Below are 22,736 nucleotides of genomic sequence, written 5' to 3' on the forward strand. Positions count from 1 at the left end.
CAAACCAACATATCATAATAGCTCATGGATTCATTAAATGAGAATGTCCTTTCACTTTAGAATCATCAACACATGAGTAAACCTTTCACATCGTATTCGTAGTGTGTTCATAAGGATAGCCTTTCATTCAACACAACAATACTACTATAATCATAACATATCATACATAATCTTAACATAATATACGTAGTCATATCATATCGTACATAGCCATATCATATTGTGCATAGCCATGTGTAGGGGTAGGAAAGAAGGATCTTGCATCAATACCACAATATAGAAAATAATTAACACCTCCACCTTTCAAGTAGATCATCATGGTCGTGTATATTTCATGCATAATAGTATTTAAAAGTGCATATGAGAACTAGCCTTTCGATTGACACCACAAATACCTCATAATCTTATTTATGCATGGAGTGTGTGTATAATTGTCCTTACAATGACACAACAACAACAACATTATCATCATAGACACTACCCTTTCAAAGTGTTCATAAGCATGTACATAATATAACAATCATGCCTAATTCATATATATAATTCATTCAAGGATCATAGACCATGTAAATCAACACATCCAACATTCACTACAATAGACATGGATGTAAACATACTTCAAGTAATTCATTCATTTCATGTATAAGCTCATATACTCATATTGAAGGTCATGTGGGTAGGTCCTTCCACAATAGTGTCATATAAAATTTAACATGCACAATAGCTCTCTTCTTTAAGCCTTATCATTCTTAACTTGTTCATATTAGCTTTTACCCTTAAAGCCTTAGGAGCCATCTTCATAGTACAAGCCTTACTCTCAAGCAATGCCTCACATGATTATCATATATACCTAATTCTTAAGTTAACCTAACCACATGCCTCATTCTTGATCAATTATAGTCATATAGGAACATATAAACTCAATCCCAATAGTACACAAACATGATCATTCATATAAGCCCTAATCAAGTTAATTCAGGTCTACAAGCTTTACTTATAAACAATTCATGTTTAGGTGATCTAATCTAAGGCAATTTATCAAGAAGTTCACCATTCTTAAAAGGTTACATCTAAACCCACAATTTGCCTCTTTCATGACGTAGCCCTAGGCCTCATCAATTCACCTTAGAATCTTAAATAAATCAAATATACAAGTAGAATTATACTTAGATCATGCAATTACATCATAATTAACTCACATCCAGTCAATTGGACCAACTTGCAAAACCATCACATAATATAAAGAAGAACCATAGCTAGGGTTGGGGGTCTAATGGATTCTTGAAGGATTTCCAGTTAAAATCATATAAACTCAATCATTCATTTATAAACCAACCTAATTCAACCTTTAAAAGTAACTTTAAAGGGAATCTATGGAGTTGAGTTGAAACCTAGCTAATTGGATTTTCTAGAATTGAGTTAAAAGCTTTTGAAATGGCTCCTTGTCACACCTCGAACTACCCTCGAGACGTGGACGTGGGACCTAGGACCACAAGTGATCCCAAGCTAACCTTACTGGCATGATCACGAGCATACTAAAGATAGTAATTTAATTAATTATTTTAAAAAGAAAATCAACACACTTTTATCGATTATTTTTCGCACAATAATGTACAGAAACTCTAAACAAAAAATGATATTCATCCATTATTTTTTTAAAATAAAAAAAGATATGACGTTGATTTTTAAAATGAAAAAGTGGAAATGAAGAACATAAATAAAAATGAAGAAACTTGTCATTAAAATACAACATAAAAAGTTTCTTCATTTTTATTTATGTTCTTCATTTTCACTTTTTCATTTTAAAAATCAACGTCATGTTTTTTTTTAAAAAATAATGGACGAACATCAATTTTTTTATTTTTTTAAGAGTTTCTGTACATTATTGTGTGAAAAATAATCGACAAAAGTGGGTTGATTTTCTTTTTAAAATAATAATTAAATTAAATAACACCACAAGTTTTTTTTTCATAGCTAATCTATTTGGACTAACTCAAATACCAGCTTTCTAATTTTTCATTCAATTAAATACGAGTAAAAAAAAAACTCATGTTTATTGCTGATTAATAACACTATAAAAAATGTTGAAACTCGATAGACTTCGTTGGGTTGTCATTGATATTCTTAAGAAAGAAAATCGACGCACTTTCGTCGGTTATTTTTCAGGCAAAAATACAGGAAACTCTCAAAAAGAATTGTTACTTTTTTATTAAAAAAAAAATCAATGACCATCCGTCAATTTGAATTTTTTACAATAACTAACGGATAAACAATGATTTTTAAAATGCAAAATTGTAGTTGAAGAGCATATATAGAAATAAAGAAATCATAAAATTAGTATTTTGTGTTTAAATGGTACATAAAAAAAATAGAGTTGAAGGGTAATTCTTTTATTATTATTTTAAAAAATATTTTTTTTTGTCTTTCACTCTCTTAGAGAAAGTGTGATGCATACACTCTGTCACATCACTTAGAAGTGCCAAAATGAAACTTAGGCACAAGTTTAAGGGTCGGCCAAATTAAAAGCTTTCCAACAACAAAATATTGATGGTGCACCGAGATATGCTTCAAAATCTATTTGAAGAATATTTCAAACCCTTTCAACGGCAATCTATTTAAGCTTGAAGTTTTCAATTTTATTGCAATCCATTTTGAAGTTTGGAGTTTTATCCGTCAATGGTGGTAGAATTTTCAACCACTTTCAAGAGCAACAAAAGTGTAGACCCACTTTAAAGCTTGAAGCTTATTTATCAATGGTGAGAGTATTTTCAATACCTTTTACCAATAAATCAATTCAAGTTTGAATTTTTCGATTCAATTACAGACTCACTTTTAAGCTTGAAGTTTTGTACGTCAATGATAGTAATTTTTGACCCCTTTCAACAACAACAAAAAAAATCAATTTGAACAAAGAATTGAAATGAGTCTCTTATTTTTCATTGAACGCACATTGCTATTGTGTTCTTGTTTTGGTAAAATTTGGAGAAGGACCGAAAATGAAGATGAATTGAAAAAGAACGCAAAATTTTGGGGCGTATTTGTTTGGGCATATTATTACAGTGTTGGTGACTGGGTGGGTTATAATATTTGGGTGAGTTTTTGTTAATCCAGGTGGGTCTTCAATTTTGGGAAAATTTAAGTAAAATATCGGATAGATGCACAAGACTATCCATTCGTTAATGTTAAGGATTCAAGTGCTCCACTTTTTAGATGGCAAGAACTCTAGTATATCAATAGTATAACAAAAGGTATACATATGCCATTTTCGATAGTTAGGGGTATATTTATCCTTTTTCCCTACTTTTTATAAGCTCATCCAAACAGGCCATTAATAGTGGGGATTTTCTACTTCAGTATCCCCAAATCCAGAAAAAATCTTCCCTCCCATACTATGTCTAATAAAGTTTTTGCTCTCACTTTCGAAACGATATTTTATTCAGGACAAGAAGTAATAATAGATACGATATAGAGACTGGAGTTGCCTAATTGCATAAAACGAAACAAACAGGGATCATTTGAAGTCCTCAAAGTAGCAAAACCGTAGAGAATGAAAATGAACTCACAGAAACATAGGCGTCAAGCAGAACAGAAAACGAGACCTAAAAGAGACCTACAACTCGTTACACATGTAAATATACCATAGACCATAGGACACACAAAGCACGTAAAAAAAGCTAATGAATGGTGCCCCAAGTATATAACATAATAATACAAGGCAACGCAACCATGTCATACACAACAAACTATGATTGAATGATTAATTTTCTTTTGCCAAGGTTTGCTGGGGAGGGGATTATTTCTAGACTACAGACATCTTTGAACCCAACCGTGGGCTCTGATATAAATATAATACGATACAGTAAGGAGTATCAAGGAAATGCTGGAAACCTTAAGGAGGCACACAATGGCAATCTCTAAGCATTCAGAGCTAACGCGTAGACTGGCATTTTAGCATTGACTCCTTAGGGCAGTGTACTCAACACTGTTAATTCCTCTACCAAAAGATATTCACAGAGTAATGCTACATCTCCTTTGAAATCAGGCTGCACAATATAAAATTGTTACATCTGCTTCCAGCTAAATGCATCATTTTTGCCGCAAAAACTCAAGCTCCTGTGAACATAAATATTCATAATAATAAAGCCGTTAGTAATAATATTCTCAATTGTAGAATAAAGACGGGCACAAGCATGCCGCTCAACAAAAGATGCATAGGCCTAGCCATTGCATAGCCCCTTTCAAGTAAACTGTAACTTTAAATGTCCAACTCACAGATCATGCCTAAGCCCAACTTCTAGAATGTTTATAGGAAAAATTACTTGGATGGGTATCTTTTAATAAACAATTACTGATTTTAGCAATCTTTTTATTTATTACCATTTAAAGCAATACATAGCAATACTATGATAAATCCGCAATATGTATTAAAAGTGAATTATGTATGCAATATATATGTATTATAATTGTTTTAAAATATATTATGCTTGTTCGGTGAGAAATTTACACATTATATTAAAATGTGTGATAAAATGTGTGACAAATATATTATTATTATAAATTGTTCTATAAATTGTTCCCCATAATATGTATTAAAACTGTATTATAAATGTATTAAAAGTGATTAAATGAAAAAAAATGGTATCACTATAAATGGTAAATTTTTTCTTAATATAGTATATTTATGTAAGTTTCCCATGTTTATATGCTCGACCACCAACCCACCAAAACGAAAGGGTTGCAAGATTATCGGTGATACTTGAGCTATTTCTGGACCAACTTAATAAACTCTGCAATTCAAAGAAAAGAAGAAACCTGCAGGCTTGTTTTTCCACATCCATTCCTGAGCAGCTTGAATCCCCTGTGAAGAGTCAGAAGATGAGGTGATATGGCAGTCAAATGCACCACAAGAAGTTCATCACCCATTATACGTACTGATAGTCCTCAATTTATTCATTAGAGAACCACACCGTAATCAGCACATACAAAATAATTGAGGATCCTTTGATCAATCAACTCATTCCTTACTGTTACTACAGATAATGCATTACTCACACTACATAGTTATACCATATATGTTGGCGATAAAACAAACACCATATAAAAATCTATATCATTAAAGATTTTTTTGGCGAATAAAAGGCCAAAAAAAGTTTAAAATCTAGCAGAAAGTTGGATGGCAGAGAACGTAAAGCAGGATACAACAAATGGCTCTTCTGGCTCAATTGAAGCTTACAGGTTTCTTTGACCACTAATAGAGTGAAGATTGCACCAAACTGCCTTCAAACAAAAGAAGAAAGCCCCGTGAGAAAGCAGATTAGGGGTTGAGGAAACAGACATTGGTGATACCAGCCACTATTTTGCTAATTCAACTTAAAGCCATACTTTAAGTTGACTCTTATTAGATTAAAGAAAAAACAAAACCAAATAGAGACAAGGAGCACTTGGACCCGGAGAAAACACATACCAATAGAACAGACAATTTTCATCTTTTCCCTTCTCAGCAATTGGTTGTGCTGAGGGGGAGAAATATGGACACAGGTATTTTGTCAAGTACTGTGGCAAGGGACTGTAGAAGCCATGCCAGGGAGAATCTCTCATCTTCAGCACAAAGGGTAATGCAGAAGGCAGGTATCAGCAGAATACAAGCACACAGATGATTTCATTACCAAACACTAAGTTTAAGATATTTCTATATTTTTTAGATACTTCACAAGGATTCAAATTGAAGAGACAAGATGGCAATACATGACTTAGTAGCTGAAGCAGAAGAAAAATGCTCTCAGGCACGTCTATCGAGGATAGGAACTAAACTATTTTCGTTTACAAATGACTTCTTTTCCGGGCACTTGGACGTCATGATCCTTTGGAGGAAACTAGTTTTTCTTCAATCACCCGTTAATGATTGTTTAAAAACTATATATTTTTTTGAGAATTAATACTGTTCATAAACTTGTTTAAAAACTAAATTTAAAGATTCAGGTGGATAACAGAATTTATTTATTGGCTGGTGACAAGTCATTCAAAATTATTACTCCCTCTGTCCCTAATTATTGTCCACTTTTGAATTGACACACATATTAAGAAAACAATAATTGACATAGTGAGTTTACCATTTTACCCCTATTAATTATGAAGTGGATGAACTAAAAACTTAAAATTTTCAAGAAGTTCTACCTTTTTCAAAAAAATTAATTGAGGGTATAATAGGTAAAATATTGTTGTCCTTTCTTGATTTGTCAAAATGGACAAGTAATTAGGGATAACTAACAAAGGAAAAGTGGACAACTAACTAGGGACAGAGGGGGTACAAGTTGTCAAAATCAGGAACATGGTACGAATGGTTGGAGCGCAGAAGGAATTTAATCAGGAAGAGTCATGTTGTGGTTTTGTCATTCAATGTATTTGGCCTCGGAGCGGTGTGGCAATCTTCCCAGAAAATGGAATTTCAAAGATCATCTGGCAAACTTCTACTGTTCTCATAAATATAAATAATTTTGGCAATATTAGTCCAGCACTTATGGTCCTCTTTCAAAGCAAATACAAACATCAATGTGGGAATGGAAGATCATTTTGGATAGATAACTGACTTGGACAGGGGTCTTTAAAGATCATGTTCCCTGATATCTTCAGTTTAAGCTAACAACAGGATGCAACAGTAAATCAAATAGGGGCCCATCAGAATCGGAACTTGAACTTCAGAAAACCGCAACAGGATTGAGAGATACACAGAGTTGATGAGTTTATTTCTCTCTGGAGCATTCAAAGGGTTTGAGGAACAAGAGGACAAATTAATCATCTTTTGATGATTTTATCCATACTGGTCAACAAGCTACATTATGGCCTTGAAAACATATATGGAAAGTCAAAATTACATACTATGTAGCTCTTTTTGTTTGGCTAATCACTAAAGAAGCCTGCCTGACTGGAGAAAAATTAACGAGAAGGGAAGGGGTATTCAGTTATGCTCAAAATGTCATCTCTAGAAGAGTCAAAAAGTAACAGATTTGTTTATTCACCGAGCAATCACTAACCAGCTTTGGCAGCTTTTCTTAAACATGAAAGTTATCAGATGAACAATTCCTAGACTGACTAGTGAATTACTGGCATGTTGGAGAAACTTGGGTAGAGTACCAGGCAGAAGAACAAATGGAAAATAATACCTGCTTGCATTTGGTGGACTATTAGAGGAGGGAAAGAAATGCAAGATGTTTTGAAGATATACTCAAGTTCCATTCAGAAAATCAAGTTGAACTCTGTCTTACTTTTTCATTATGTGTAGAGAAGGCTTCATAGAATATTCTGAGTCTATTTTAGAAGTTTAAGAATCTTCGTAAAATCCTCGTAAGTAGAACCAAGGATACACTGATTTTGATGTCACTTTGTTCTGTAAATATGGCAACTAGCACTGCCTTCATTCTGAATTTCTATAATACTCGTAACCTTTATTTTATTAAAAAAGACATGACTTAGCAGTTGATACTGTACATCACAAGATATAAATTCTACATCACCATCCTGGCATATATTTTACTGTGAAGAGAGCCATATTTTCTACAGTTGAGTCAAGAGTGAATGATCTACAAAGATTTAAAAATTATAAGATCAGAACAATGAGAAGCATAATGGTACCTGAATCGGTTGTTGACCTGTCATTCCAACTGGGTACTGGAAAATCAAAAACATATAATAAGAATTCCACTGAAATCCAAGTCCTATAATGAAAAATGGTTAAATAGTAAATACTAACCAGAGTAGCTTGAGAAGCTTGTTGCGATAGTTGAGGAGGGCGGACCTGGGTTGGGACATATGTTGGAAGCTGACTTCGAGGCTGTGCTTGCATTTCAGGAACTTGTTGGGAAGGAAACCCCTGTGGTTGAGCCTGATTATGAGACTGTTGGACCGACAGTTTTTGCTGTTGTTGTTCATATGATATCAGCTCCTCCGGCTTTTCCCACTAAATTTCAAAAGCAGCGATTAATACTTGGTAGGTGGCCTAAAAGTATATAACTCAACCAGCAGGCACTATATAGTAGATGTTTACCCTGCTTTCTCCAGTAGTACTGCTGTAATAGTACTTGAATCCATCAGGAGATGTGTGCTCTGTCCAATTACATTTCACCAGACTTGTAGTCTGGTTCATTCCAGATGTAGCAGGAAGTGCATCTGCTTTTGGTTGGATAGCAGTGGCACTAGGTGCCGCTTGTTGAACAAGCCCAGGCCATGGAGACTGCAGGACAGTATACATTGTCAACAGCTAACCTCAATGTGCACAGTAACATTTACTCTTAATACTCGAATATTATTGAAATATTTATAGTTATGGCAAGGAAAACACAAACTGAGCCCCAACTAGAACTGGCTGAAACAGAACATATTTTGAACCATAGAACACACAGATTTAAAGAGAACAATGGCCAATAAAGACCATATATCATTCCAATACCATGGAAGATTATTTTCAAAAGGAAAAACTTGAGAATCTCAAAAACCTATGTTACAAGAAATTCTATTGTGAAAATATTCTCAAGTGTACCTGTTGTTTAGCATCTTGTGTGCCCTGCTGGACTGCTGAGTTTTGGCTAGATGGTTGCATGAGCTGCAATTGTTGCTGAAGCTGAGTAAAGGTTTGCTGCGATGATTGAAAACTCGCCTGCAGAGTTTGGGTCTGTTGAGACAACATCTGTGCTAGTTGCGAAGGTGGCCGTTGAAGATGTTGGACCAACTGCTGCTGGAAAGGCAGCTGGTTTGCATTTGCAGATGCAGCATGTATTTGCATGTTGTTACTTAAGGGTGTATGTCCAATGACAGGTGTCATATTGCGCTGCACCTGGGGCTGAGAAACAGTTGATTGCCCAGTCAAACCAAGCGACTGCTGCAATGGCGCTCCATGACGGAAAGGACTTTGACCAGCAGAGTGGGACATTTGTACTTGATTTGTCTGCCCAAACAAAGCATGAGATGTTGGTCCCTGTGACATAGGTATTGACGCTGGAGGCTGAAACTGCACGGAAGATGGTATATGCTGTGGTGACCGAAGTGGCTTTTGTAGTGAAGAAATTTGTGGGCCAACAGTGGGGAATTGTTGAGCAGACTTGCCAACAAAAGACACAACTTAGCACAAAAACAACGAACACAACCATTCTTAAGATTGAAATAACATTAAGCAAGTTTCTATAAGCACATACCAGTTGCAGTGTAGGAGCAGAAGAAGCTGCAAGTCCTGTAAGCATCCCATTTCCAGTGCCATTAACACTACTGGAGGAGCCACCCTAAAAGTTTGTGCAGGCAGCATTAGAACAACACACCATTTCTATACATGTACAAAGTGTACTTTATATACATATAGAGAAACAATCTTCAGGATATACAATCAACAATTACTCAATCGAGAATTAGTCGAGGTCGATTTCTTCTGGAAATTGCATTTAAATAAGTTGTAGTCAGTAATCACTCATAAAGTAGTCCAATTAAGTATTGTGATTCAGCCAAAGGTCACAACCATATACATGCTCTTCTACTTGAATTATGCCAAGCAATAAAGTTGATGCCACTTTAGCTCGCAGTTTGCTATTAGAAGTTCAGAAATATCATTCAGATTAGATCAGCAAAACACAAATTGTGTAGAGAAAAACACTCTAAATTAGGCTCAAAAAACACACAATCCTAGAGGAATCAAGCAAAAATTTGAACAGGGAACCCTAAAACCTGACGAGAGGTAAGAACACAATCACAGAGACATGATCATTTTATGCCTCTGTTCTATTAATTAGTATGTTAGCTTCTAAAAAGACATAGTATCAGATATAAATTATAAAGAAAAATCTTTGAATTTAAGAGTAACATGTGTTTTAAAAAAGTATGAGTAGTTAAGTGTTTGAATGCTACAAGGACAGGTAATAAATAAAATTCCCTCATTAACAAAAGCAGAAATCACCCAAAGAAATTTGACCCAGAATGCAATAAGAAAACATGTTCTGCAGATAAATCCAGGAATATATTACAGGTCTAAGAATTGGTTCTAGTTATATGACTAAAGCACCTAGCACATTGGTGCAGCATCATTTTTGGAGGGTCTGAGCAACATAGACCATGAGGTCTCAAATTCAAATCTCAGCGGAGGTAAAAAAACACTAGGTGATTATTTCCCATCTGTATTGGTGGGAGGTAGCAGGTACCTGGTGGAATAATCGAGGTGAGTGAAAGTTGGCCCGGACATAACCGTCATTAAAAATTGACCATAGCATGTATTCATAATAAGGACACTTAATCTAGTTTCCCAGGAAAGGGTAGGTAACAGATGGTGTAGGCCATTTGCAGTAGTCCATCCCTGATGTGTCTCTCTAATTCCAACCTAGCTAGACATTTTCGCAGATACAAATATATGTCAAAGAACTGACTTGCTTCCCTCTGCAACAACTGACCACCAACACATGCAACAATTGACCAACAACATATGCAACAATTGACCACCAACATACTTAGAGGAAGTACATTACCAAGTAACCCCCAAGCTATATATTATATAGCTTTAGAATTCATTTCATATGAAAGCTTTTGAACCAAAAGGACAAGCACACAATTACATCAACACAGTGCATGATGGCAAAATTTAAATAAATATTGCAACTTTCCCCTCATAAACAGTTAATCTAACGGCAACAGAGGATTCAACATGTTTTCCTTACCAAAGCAGAAGGCACTGTGGTATCAGTGGATCTAGGAGGAAATTGATTTCCAAAACCATGCATCCCTTGGTTGGAAATTGGCCTGAAACCTTCAGGACTCATAGGACGCCAAGCATTAGGACCAACTTGTCCTTGCAAAGGCTCGCCAATATTAGGCGGTGGTCTACATACCAGAGAAAACAAAGAGTCTGAGTTCTAAATATTGAGGAAAACCTCAGTTCCAAATGCAAAAACTTAACTAATACCTAATCCCAGGTGTTGGGAAGCGAGGTCCAACACCAGGTCCACCAAAAGCTGGTCCACCACCTCTGAAAGGAGTGAAAAAGAGTGATAAAGCAAACTATAACTAATTAGCAGAACAACAAATGCACTGGTCAAAGCAAAGCCTACTCAGAACATCTTTGCTTTTATTAAAATAAAGAACATTGGTATCTCATGAAATACCTAGGTTGTTCTCCAGGTTTAGGTCTCTTAGGGTCAGCAAACCGAACAGTTAAAGGTTGATCGCACCCCTGGAATTGTAAAGGCAATTACAAATTGATAAAAGGGTTTAATAATGGTATCAAACAAGACAACTATTAAGATATCACAACCTTACCCTCATTGTATAATTTCCACTCAGAGAGTTTATAGCAGCCATTGCCATATCTCTATTAGAATATTTGACGAATCCACAACCTTCAAAGTAGTTATAGTTAATTTAGCGAGGGTGAATATAAACTACCAACAATAAACCCCAAGATTTCATGCTTGAATTATTGTTGCTAATGTTCAGCATCCTTCGGTGCAAGTAATCAAGTACTTAACAGGAACTCATTAAGAGGCTGCTTGATACAAATGGATAAGAATAGTGTTAAATATGGTGTATTAGTAATGCTTGCATTAGTTATGCTGAAATTATTTCTTATGCAGTGTTTGATTTGGTGTATTAAAAATAACATGTATTGCATAATTTCTATCGAAAGAAATATTTGTTTAAAAAAAATACCCTCCATAAAATATGATGGAAAGGATGTGACAACGGTTTTGAGGGGCAACTGTCTTTCATCATGCTAATATATGTGCATTAAAACCCACAACATTACTAATACCATGGATTTCCATGTATTAGTTATACATACCTTAATTCCAAATAGAACTGATGCTTCATTAGTTATACATAGGTTGAAAAAGTGTACCAAACAAGGTACTAGTAATACACAAAGCTAATGCATGCATTATTTTTCTAATGCACTCTACCAAACGACTCCTAAGAGAACAAACTAGGACTTTGGAAAAGCTAAGATTATATTTTTCCCTCAGCAAGGAAACGTCTAATTTTTCTTTTTAAACTGTTAAATTAGTGAAAACAAAAGGAGTGTGTACTTCCTAGTGATATCTAAGAGAATATTGAAAAATGAAGTGTGAAGACAGGTTAACATAACAATATGGCTCCAAAGACCATAATGTATTGTTCAAGATAAAAAAAATATAAATTGGACATCTAAGAAAGGATGAGCCTATAGGTAAATCTTTATAGCTAAAGCACCAATGGAATAGTTCAACAATAGTTTATAAGTCATAAGTTTGCTTCAACCTGAGATATGGAGATCAGAGCCTTTAGGCACTATCAGGGAAAAGAAACTGGGTCTCATCATATAGCAAAAGCACAGGATAAGGTGCACATTCATACAGAATAAAAAGGAATCAATAACACAAACCACGACTTTGCTTCATATCATCACGCATGAGATAGACATCTTCCACACGACCATATGGTAAAAATATCTGAAAAGAATTGAAAAGAAATATTTAGTAGCTGTTTTTCAATAAAATATGAAAAGAAAACAACAAAAGTGAATCATTCAGAAAATTATCAGCATTTCATATTCCATGCCAAATAGGTTTTAAAGAACAAGCTATGTACAGTGTGGTTGTGGTGTCACATTCACATGTCATGATGCAGCTATATGTGCATCACCCAATTGAAAAGTTTTCAGCGCCTCACTGGCAAGCAATCACTACTATAATCAATCAACGAAGACAGATGTACATGTATGCATGTTATGAAAATTTAGTTGGGTTTATAGATACAAGGCACAAGCTTTGACTTGTTGAGGCCGTCACATGCTATGCGCGTAGATAGATAGCTATCTATGCAAAAGATAAAATTCCAAACCGAAAAATAGAACATGTGAAAAGAAAAAAATATCTTGGTAATGCATGTACATACTTCTTCAACTTCCTTCTCTGTAGCTTGTTTGTTCAGTGACCCAACAAATAACTTGTATTCAACTGCACCTATCAATGGGGAAGAACAAAAAATGAGTAACAAACTAACAAGCATAAAGTCCCTTTCAACCAAGTCACACGAAGTACTATCTGAACTAAAATGCTGAGGTACTGAGTAAAAATTACCAAGGCGTTCACGTTCACCATCTGCATACCTGACTTGAATAGGACCAATTCCCTGGTTAAATACACAGATGAATTAAGAACTAAAAAATGAGCCAAACAATTTTCCAGTATCTCAGCAGTAGAATTTACCCCAGGCAAAGTATATTGATTGTGCAATGCTCTTATAGCTCTATCAGCTTCAGCTGAAGTACCATACTTAATAAAACAACATCCTGCAGAAGTCAAGTTTATATCCTGATATTATCAGATTCCACAAAGCTTCACCAGCAAGTACACACCCGCAAAGAAGAGTACATCATTCAGCAGCATAATACATTAGCAAGTAAACAGAATGGACTTTAAGGAATAGCAAAGGGGTAATAAGTCATTAATATAAAGATGAGAAGTCCACGACAACAAATCATATCTTTTTCTGATACGCAAAAGTAATAGTGTAGTTTTAAAGCCCACAAAGCATCGCATGAACACACATATATGATACTCATTCATTCCATCAACAGTGAAGCATACACGCTGCTTGTTTAAGTTAGCCAAACACACCACCCAAACAGGTAGGAATCTCTAACCGCAGATATGAGATCCAACCAAGGTCACCTACTTCATTAACCCCCATATAAGACCATTTGAAGCCCCATTGGCTTTACAATGTTTGACTATTCAAAGAAAAAATTATGATAGTTATCAGCCTCTTCGTCTCAACCTTTCCTCGGTCACTGATGACTGAACTCAGACTTCTCAGAATGCCAATTTAGACAGTCAGGTTGAAGATAAATGGAACTAAATCAAAGAACTGAGGGAACAATATATTCTGCAATTGTAACATCGATCCAGCATTCTTTTTCATTCAGCTAATTAATCACACAAAAACTAAACTGTAGAAGAGAAGCATGCACGCATAATCCTCCCCAAACATTTGAGAAGTTAATTTAACCAAATACATTCTGTAGAAAGTGAGCAGTGAGCGGTGAGCACGATTGATTAACTACAGCATAGAAGCTTGTAATTTTCTTTGTATCTCAGAACATGCACTTCATAAAATCATAAAGATAAAAGTAAAAAATAAGAGCAGTTGCAACGAAAACAACAAGTGTCATCTCAGAAACAAAATTAATAACTAAGGTGGAGAAACAGAGGAAATATTGCAACTGAGAACATCATTTGAAAATTAAAAGTTCAAATAGCACAAAACTTAATATAAATTACTCTAAGTGGGTGTTCTTCCACTTAATCAGACAACATGAATGGGGCTTAACCATACACCACCTTTCATGTATGTAGTACAATCAAAGATTGCATAAATCAGGACAAGGTATGCAACTTATCACCGAAAACATTCAATCAAATATCATTATAGCCTGACGAAGATCAATTAACAAGCACCTATAAAGAAGTGAATGAAGGCTAGAAATGGGGAACTGCATCAAAGCCCAAGAAGCAGACAATGGAAATAACTTAAAGATGCAAAGCACAAAACAGAAACCAAAGTAAGAACCCCGTCACTGAAAATCAGTAACCTGACTCACTAGAGAATTAACTCATCAGCACCACTTTAACTGTAATACCTTTAGAATAAAAAACTTGTACTTCCCTGATTTTAGCCTAGTGACAGGCATCAAACATCTCTCATATCACTATTACTCTTTTTCTGATACAGTTTCTACAGACCCTAGTAACTTTAGTGGTGAAACTATTTTCATCCCATGCAGTGTTGACCAACCATGTCATTCATGCAACTGCTCTGTCAAATTTTTAACTCTAGCCACCTTTTGTAGCATAATGATGACATATGGCAAAAATTAAAATATAGAAATTCTCAAGGTCCAAATCATACACTCACTACCATGTGTATAAAGCAGGACCTTATTATGACGGTCCCCTGCAGACAAAATAATATGTTGTTTGATAGAGCTCAATAAAGTCATGAGCAAAATAATCTGTTGTTTGATGGGATGCATATGAAGCTCAACGAAGCTCAATAAACACACCTACTATGCACCCCATGGGTTTTGGTAATGGAAAAGCATCACAGGGACTCGCAATTAATATACACAATCAACCACACCAGTAGAACGAAGCCAACCATATATAATCTAATATATCTTATGAGAGAAATTGCTAAAGCAGCCTGCATTGATGATGAACTTCATCAAGAAAATTACACATACATATCCATTAATGTACTCAAATATTATATCGACCATGCCACCACACAGCAAAAAGCAGTGTGCACAACCCTGTTTGTTCTATAAGGGTGTCACAACCCTGTTTGTTCTATAAGGGTGTCAGCCCTGTAATGGAACAAAATCTAGAATTTACACAACGTGGCATACGATGCACATGCATTTTGTTAATGCACAACTACCATTACTTCTGACAATTGTTATTGACCATGAAGCCAAAACTCAAAATCAACCACACCAAGAGGATTACATAAATTAATAATTAAATTAAAACACCTTCTAGTGCATTATCATAAGAACCTCATTCACCCATGAACATCATCGAACAAACATTAAGAAGCATTCGGTGAAGAGCTCACTCGCATCGGGGTAAATAATGCAAGATAATTCACAAGGCCCCTATCAGCACAAGCAATAAATTGAAGATGGAATATTAATATCCTAAACATCACATTCATCCTAGTATATGTTTGAAAAATCCTGGGGATACATTCAAATACGCGATATTGCACCAAAAAAAGAGAAAATGGCAATGTCATGTCATCCAGGCATCTACCAACCAGACACACTCATTCACCACGCACCACATGTTGCAAATGATAAGCATACGGATGTATCGAGGAACTATTAACTAAAGGAGGGTGTGGCTTCAAAATCAACCAGACGCATTCAACTGACCAGGATGTGAATGGAGAAGAATAAATGTCTAAATACACATAGCACTACAGAATGATTTCACTAGTATCTCAAATCAGCATCTAGCAGCCATGTCAGCCTCAGCACTCTGATTAAAGAGATACTCTATTTATTTGTTCTGTTGTTTGTTGTCATACACCAACCACTGATAAGATAAGCTTCAGATGAGATCTAGGAAAGCCTCAATAAGTCAATCATTCTCCGGAAGTGAAAAGTAGATGATATTAGACTGTTAATTAATACGACAATTTACCAAGGAAATAGTTTGCAATTCATCACTCACTTCTAAAGAGATATGCTAAACATCCAGCTGGACACACCATTTCTATTTGATGATCCAACTTCACATCCACAAAAGAAATCCACAATTGGATTACTATAGAGTCAAGCATGCATCAACATGATGAATTTTCACATCTACAACAACTGAATAAATCATATCACTACTCCAATGGAATAGAAGTTGGGCACATCACTAGGTAATAATCCAAATGTCAATCATTTCAAGTGATGTACATCCAGAGATTCCACAAAGTAAACACAGAAAACAGTTGCGCTCACATAACCTAATACAATAATCATACTCTAATTTCTCCAACTGACGCCTATTCTACAAAACAAGAACCTTTCTTCACTATTGTCAACTTCCACAGGAAGGTTGATTCACAAGTTTTATTCTCGTCTTCTCTTTGGTTGACAGGATGAACGCAAAAGACAGTTGCAATCAATACCAGGCATCCAGACAATTGTGGAAAACTAACTGACATCAAACATGATCTTATACTGCTCGTTCAGCCCTCAAAGGTCCTGAAAAGAGACATGTAGATCCAAAGCAAATCTGCAAAAAAAAATCTAGCAATACATACCTTGTTGTTGCCCAGTTCTCTTATCTTTGATGAAAGCAACCTCGAGAACTCGTCCTTGTTCCTCAAACAAAGGTCGGATCTGACATCAAACAAGAATGATCAGCTAATTGGACTGAGAGATGAGGAAGAATACCAAGCACATTCTGAAATGATACAGGTTGAATAAAAGGAAAAGATCGGATGGCAGTATTCTTGGCAAACAATATGCATTGACGTGTAGAAGTTAAAGGAAGCATATCCAGTGAAAATGAACTTCCTAGAGCATACAGGTCATGGCAAGCAAAATCATAGTGGCGCCCTTGTCACAGGCATGACCATTGCTCAGAAAATGTTCAGCTCAACTACTTTCTCTTAAGAGAAATCAACATCAACTGCAAGTTATCAATCAATCCGAATACCAACATATTATGTGTCCCTTCGCAACATAGTTTATTCTTCCCTCTTTGACAGGATATCAAGATCAATAGTTTGCTGACACAGAGAACTAAGTACATGCCAATTAGGATATAAAATATGTATGGTAAAGAAGAGAGGTGCATGATCAGGAAATCTAGGAAGCAAATATAGTAGGAACCAGAACACAAAATACTAGTGTCACCTATTATGAGTACTAATAACAATGAGGGAAAACAAGACAAATGACAAGTTTCAAGATTAACAAGGACTTACATCTTCTTCAGTTGCCGTTCTTGGGACAGATCCAACAAAAAGTTTGGCAAAACCAGCTTCATCAACTTGTTCTGAATGAATATGGATAACAATGAATACACTAAAAATAATATTTAAAAAACAAAAACAGAAAAACAAGCAGAGAAAAATTAAGGACCTATCATGTGTTAATTATATACTAAGAGAATAACGAATGTCACAGAACACTAACAGAACAAAGGATCTGCATTACATTGACCAAGCAATATACAATTGCCTTTTAGTCAACAATTTCATTCATATATATTAAAAGAAAAACATTTGACCAACAATATCTTACAAAAGTATGCCTACAAGTATCTACTACATTATATACACAGGATTTCCAGTTAAAAGAACCATGATGCTAGACATTTTGATCTAGGAAGTACATAAGAGACATCTGAATAGTATAATATAACTTAGAATACTCTTCAGGCTCGAGGTGCACATAGAACTAGAGGACAAAGGCGGGGATAAAAAGTTGTACATGTTAGCCAAGGCAAGGGAGAAGATGACACGTGACCTGGACCAAGTTAAGTGCATCAAGGAAGAGGACATCAAAGTACTGGAGGAGGAAACACTCATTAGACGGAGATGATGGACATCAAAGTACTAGAGGACGAAACACTCATTAGACGAAGATGACAGTCATACTTCCATGAACTCTTGAATAAGGGGGGTGACCGAGACATTGCGTTGGGGGATCTGGATCACTCCAAGAGAAGTCGCGATTTTGGGTAATGTAGGTGTATAGAGGTGGTGGAGGTCACGGTGGTATTTGTAGGATTCGTAGGGGAAAAGCATTCAAGCCTAATGAGATCCCAGTGAAATTTTGGAAGTGTCTAGACAGGGCAGGTATGGAGTGGCTGACTAGGTTGTTTAATGTCGTTTTCGGACAACGAAGATTCCAAAAAATGGAGGTGGCATACAATGATACAAGAACAAGGGAGACATTCAGAATTGCAACAATTATAGAGATATCAAGTTGTTGAGTCACACTATGAAGATTTGGGAGAGGGTGGTGGAGCTTAGGGTAAGTATAAGTGTGTCTTTTTCCAAACACCAATTTGGATTCATGTCAAAGCACTCAACTACAAAAGGCATACATCTAGTATGGAGACTAGTGGACCGGTATAGGGAGAGAAGAGGGACTTACATATGGTGTTCATCGATCTAGAAAAGGCATACGACAAAGTCTTACGAGAGGTTCTATGGAGATGCTTGGAGGCTAGAGGTGTACTTGTTGCATATACTAGGGCAATCAAGGACATGTATAATGGAGCCACGACCAGGGTAAAGATAGTGGGAGGAGACTCGAAGCACTTTCTCGTTGTGATGGGGTTGCACCAAGGGTCAGCTCTTAGCCCTATTTTCATTTGCCTTGGCAATGGGAGTTAACGCTAAGTTAGAGGTATGGAGAAAAACCCTGGATTTTAAAGGACCAACATCAAAACAAAATCTATGAAGTTCAAAATCAGTGACGCAATGCATGAGGTTGACATAGAAGTGAAGCTTGATACACAAGTCATCCAAAAGAGGTAGCTCCACGTATCTTGGGTTTAATATCCAAGGAAATAGGAGATAAACGAGGGTGTCACTCACCATATGGATGTAGGGTGGATGAAGTGGAAGCTAGCATCCGAAGTCATATGTTATAAGAAGATATCACCAAAACATGAATGCAAGTTCTATAGGGTGACGGGGAGGAGTGTTGGTCAGTCAAGAACCCTCACATTCAAAAGATAGGTTGAAGAAATGAGGATGTTACGATGGATATGTGATATACTAGAAGTTAGGATTAGAAATGAGGAAATTCGAGACAAAATGGGAGTGACTTTAGTAGAAGATAAGATGCAAAGAGCAAGACTGAGATGATTTGAACATGTGAAGAGGATATGCACGAATGCCCCTGTGTGGAGGTGTGAGAGGTTGGCTATGGATGATTTTAGGAGAGGTAGAGGTAGACCGAAGAAGTATTGGGGAGAGATGAGTAGACATGACATGACATGACACAACTTTAGCTTATCGAGGACATGACCTTAGATAAGAGGGTGAGGAGGACACGAATTAGATAGAAGGTTAATAGGCAGCAGTGTGTTGTCTTGTTGCCCGTTCATACTAATAGTCATAGTATTGCTCATGTAGTTTTTCGTCCTTTTATTTCTATTACTATCTGTTGATTCTTTGTACCTCGATTATCATATTGTTTTATTGTAGTTTATATTTTGTTACTATCTATTGTTTTAGTTATTATTTATTGTTTCTTGTACTTTTGTTACTTCTCTTTTTGGACTGTTGTATTAATCATTTAACCATTTGATTACGTTTGTTTTATCTTGTCTTGAGTGTGATACTAGCTAGTAGGTATACACTAAGTTGCTCGGACTCGGGTGCGGGTATCCGAGACGGATGCAAATCCGTGAGTCAGATTCGGCAAAATTTAAATTTTAAGATTCGGTGGTGCGAATCCGAGTATGGATACGGGTGCGGAGATTCGGCCAAAATTATTCAATATTATAAAATATAGTTATAATGATAATAATAATAATAATAATAAATATCTTGTAAAATGCTATACTTAAAAGCATATCAATTATAGATATACAAATTTAAAAGTATAAATTAATTACTTGTTACTAATTAATTTTAAAAAAATTATAATTCCTTTTATTTATTATAAAAAAAATTAATCATTTATTTATATATATATATATAGAGAGAGAGAGAGAGAGAGTCTAACTTAAATTAGATAGTAGTACAATTCGTTAAAGTTTTGTGTGCTGCCCTTTCTTCTCCCAAGAAACCCTAGCTTGCTTTTTTCCTTTCCAAGAAAAAAGGCTTTCTCTCTGCTTTTTCAAGAAAAAAAACTTTGAATTATTTATTCTTTCCCATGGAGCCCCTTCGCCTCCTCTGTACAAGAAAAAAGATCTGTCTGCTCTCTCTTTATTCTTGTAAGCTTTGTCTCTTCATTATTCTTTTCCATGGAGCACCCAGACATGACAACTTCGTCGTCATCAACTTTCGCCGGCCATGAAATTGATCTCTTCCCCATTTTTTTCTCGGCTTTGGTCAAAGTATCCGGATCGGATTGACCGAATCTGACACCCACCCCGCACCTGCACCAGTGTTGCGTCGAGACGGGTTCGGCCGCAAAAATGAAGAGTCCGCGCAACATAGGGTATACATCACAACCTCAGCCTTAAGGTCCTTAACTATTAATTTCTATTTTATTTAATTTTTATGACAAGGGAAACCGGCAGCCGCTACCCTTTGGGTGAACACAGGGTAAACTTCCGCTCCTATGCAATGGCTATCAAACCACATAGGAGATATAACCCGCACTAAGCAAGCCCAGTGCGACGAGTTCGACCCAAAAGGCAAACCCTTGTTTTCGTTGGCAAGGGGTTTCAAACTTGAGACCTCTAACATGGAAGTCCCAAGCCCAAACCACCCCGAAAGGTACTATTAATTTCTATTTGGGGTGGGTGGGTTTAGTAAGCCTTAAGGTCCTTGACAACCAACATCATAAAGAACATATCAATAATTTTTCCTTTTGGATATAGCGGGACGAGGTTAAATAAAATGGAAATTCTTCTTTTAGAGACTCAAATTAAAATTGCACATAGTAGCAAAAGAATTGTGCTTGAAAGTACAAAAACTAATTGGGCGTTCAAATGTATCCTTCCATCAAATCTATACAAAATCACATACGATTCATGAGGAGATAAAGAAATAGAGCGAACCAAGTACCTGTGTCTTGCCCTTTCAAGGAAGGGGAAAAAATGACATTATATATATAACATATTTAAATAGAAAATAAACAATTCCTATTTTGAGTGGATTTAAAATGAATTAGAATTACGAAATAGGATTTTAGGGATAAGGAATAAATTAAACAAACAAACCATGGATATCCAAGCAATCTTTTCGTAGGCGTTTGCCCCCGATTCAATCGGGGGATCGAATTGATTATAGAAACATGAGTTTAATTAGTCGATTTTTAGTGAACAAGGAAAAATATTATCAAGACGCGTGAATAGATTGACCTTGAAACAACATCGATTAATTACTCTTGCTATAAAACAAGCTCGAATTTTATCTTTGTTACCTTTTCTCAATAATGAGAAACAATTTGAAAGAACCGAGTTGACCGCTAGAACTACTGGTTTTAAAGCCCGAAATAAATAGGCTTACTTTTTCTTCACTTGAATCATAATTACAAGAATCTTAGATTCATCTGTTATCCATTCCACTATACCAAGTAAATTTTGTTCCAATTCTAAACAATCCACATTCAACTTACCAGTAATAAAGAAGAAAAACAAAAATGAGGATAAACTTTACGGTATACCTGGCGACGGGTAACCCCGTTTTTGCCCCGAAAGAGGATGAGGCGGTGGCGGCATCTGGTAACCCGAATGCAACCTTCCAGAATCAACCCCACCACCACCACCACCAGTAGCAGCAGTAGTATCAGTAGGGTGCCGAGGAGGGCTAATGAAGGCGCGGTGGTGACGGGGGCCACGGTATGCATCCGGACTTCGACGATGATGATGTTGAGGGTTCCCAGAACCATCAGAAAAAGTTCTAGGAGATGGAGGACCCCTTGAATGGTTGTATTGAAATGGGTCTGAGTTGTACCTCTCTCCTTTGTGTCTATCCATGGAAATTGGGTTCACGAATACAGCTATTCTTGAGGATTATAGAGAAAAAGGGTTCGAGAATTGGGACTCATAAACCCTAGAGTTGTTTGTGCTTAAACCTATACTGAACGAAGAAGCTATGTATGTACTTTGTGTTTAGTCGATGACGGAAGTGATATCTGTGATTCGATTATCGCAGAGCAAACCTATAATGCATCTTCTCCTTTCCATACTTGTTTGTGATTGTTATTATAAATTGTTTATTTTTAGACATGAAAAAAAAAAGTGTTTTAACATGATGATATAAATATAATCAAAAATATCAAATAAAATAAATTCAAAAATCATTCCACAAATGAACTAAGTTCATATGAAAAATTCAACACAAAAATAAATGAGTATGACATATATATTGGTTATATGCATATATGACAGAGATATTTTGATTTTGAAAAAGAAAATTAATTTGTTGGCTTCTACTTTTGGTGTTTTTTCGAAGCGTAAAATTTAAGTTTTTTTCCAATAGAGAAAATTGTTTCTGCTTCCATTTAAAAACAGTTTTACTTATTAGTCAGACAC

General features: G+C 35.8%; 1 protein-coding gene across 3 annotated transcripts; it reads right to left on the reverse strand.

The window, feature by feature from the left end:
• Positions 1-3,667: 3,667 nt before the first annotated feature.
• Positions 3,668-22,376, reverse strand: LOC125829010 (flowering time control protein FCA). Of its 3 annotated transcripts, none has more exons than XM_049508291.1 (18): positions 21,866-22,376; positions 17,494-17,564; positions 16,825-16,903; positions 13,212-13,294; positions 13,083-13,134; positions 12,898-12,965; positions 12,386-12,452; positions 11,284-11,363; positions 11,130-11,197; positions 10,931-10,993; positions 10,686-10,848; positions 9,186-9,269; positions 8,534-9,091; positions 8,042-8,227; positions 7,748-7,954; positions 7,630-7,665; positions 4,813-4,858; positions 3,668-4,077 (listed from the first exon to the last, which is right to left on the reverse strand). In XM_049508291.1, the coding sequence occupies exons 1-18, from the start codon at positions 22,176-22,178 to the stop codon at positions 4,022-4,024; spliced, it is 2,280 nt and encodes a 759-aa protein (XP_049364248.1). In that variant the 5' UTR covers positions 22,179-22,376; the 3' UTR covers positions 3,668-4,021. The 3 variants fall into 3 exon arrangements, with proteins under 3 accessions (XP_049364248.1, XP_049364249.1, XP_049364250.1); XM_049508292.1 differs by having other exon boundaries at positions 3,668-4,113; positions 21,866-22,347; XM_049508293.1 differs by lacking the exon at positions 21,866-22,376 and adding an exon at positions 21,623-21,665.
• Positions 22,377-22,736: the final 360 nt, after the last annotated feature.

This window comes from Solanum verrucosum, unplaced genomic scaffold (genome assembly GCF_900185275.1).
Source record: "Solanum verrucosum unplaced genomic scaffold, falcon-dt-bn FXZP01000007.1, whole genome shotgun sequence".
Classification (NCBI taxonomy): Eukaryota; Viridiplantae; Streptophyta; class Magnoliopsida; order Solanales; family Solanaceae; genus Solanum; species Solanum verrucosum.

What these genes read in the sequence shown, in the direction of transcription:
- LOC125829010 (XM_049508291.1), bottom strand. Translation starts at nt 22,178, where the DNA reads ATGGATAGACACAAAGGAGAGAGGTACAACTCAGACCCATTTCAATAC. An exon ending in GTACTACTGGAGAAAGCAGG is followed by an intron (nt 7,955 to 8,041) that starts GTAAACATCTAC and finishes TTTGAAATTTAG; the next exon opens with TGGGAAAAGCCGGAGGAGCT. An exon ending in CAGGTCAACAACCGATTCAG is followed by an intron (nt 4,859 to 7,629) that starts GTACCATTATGC and finishes GACTCTTCACAG; the next exon opens with GGGATTCAAGCTGCTCAGGA.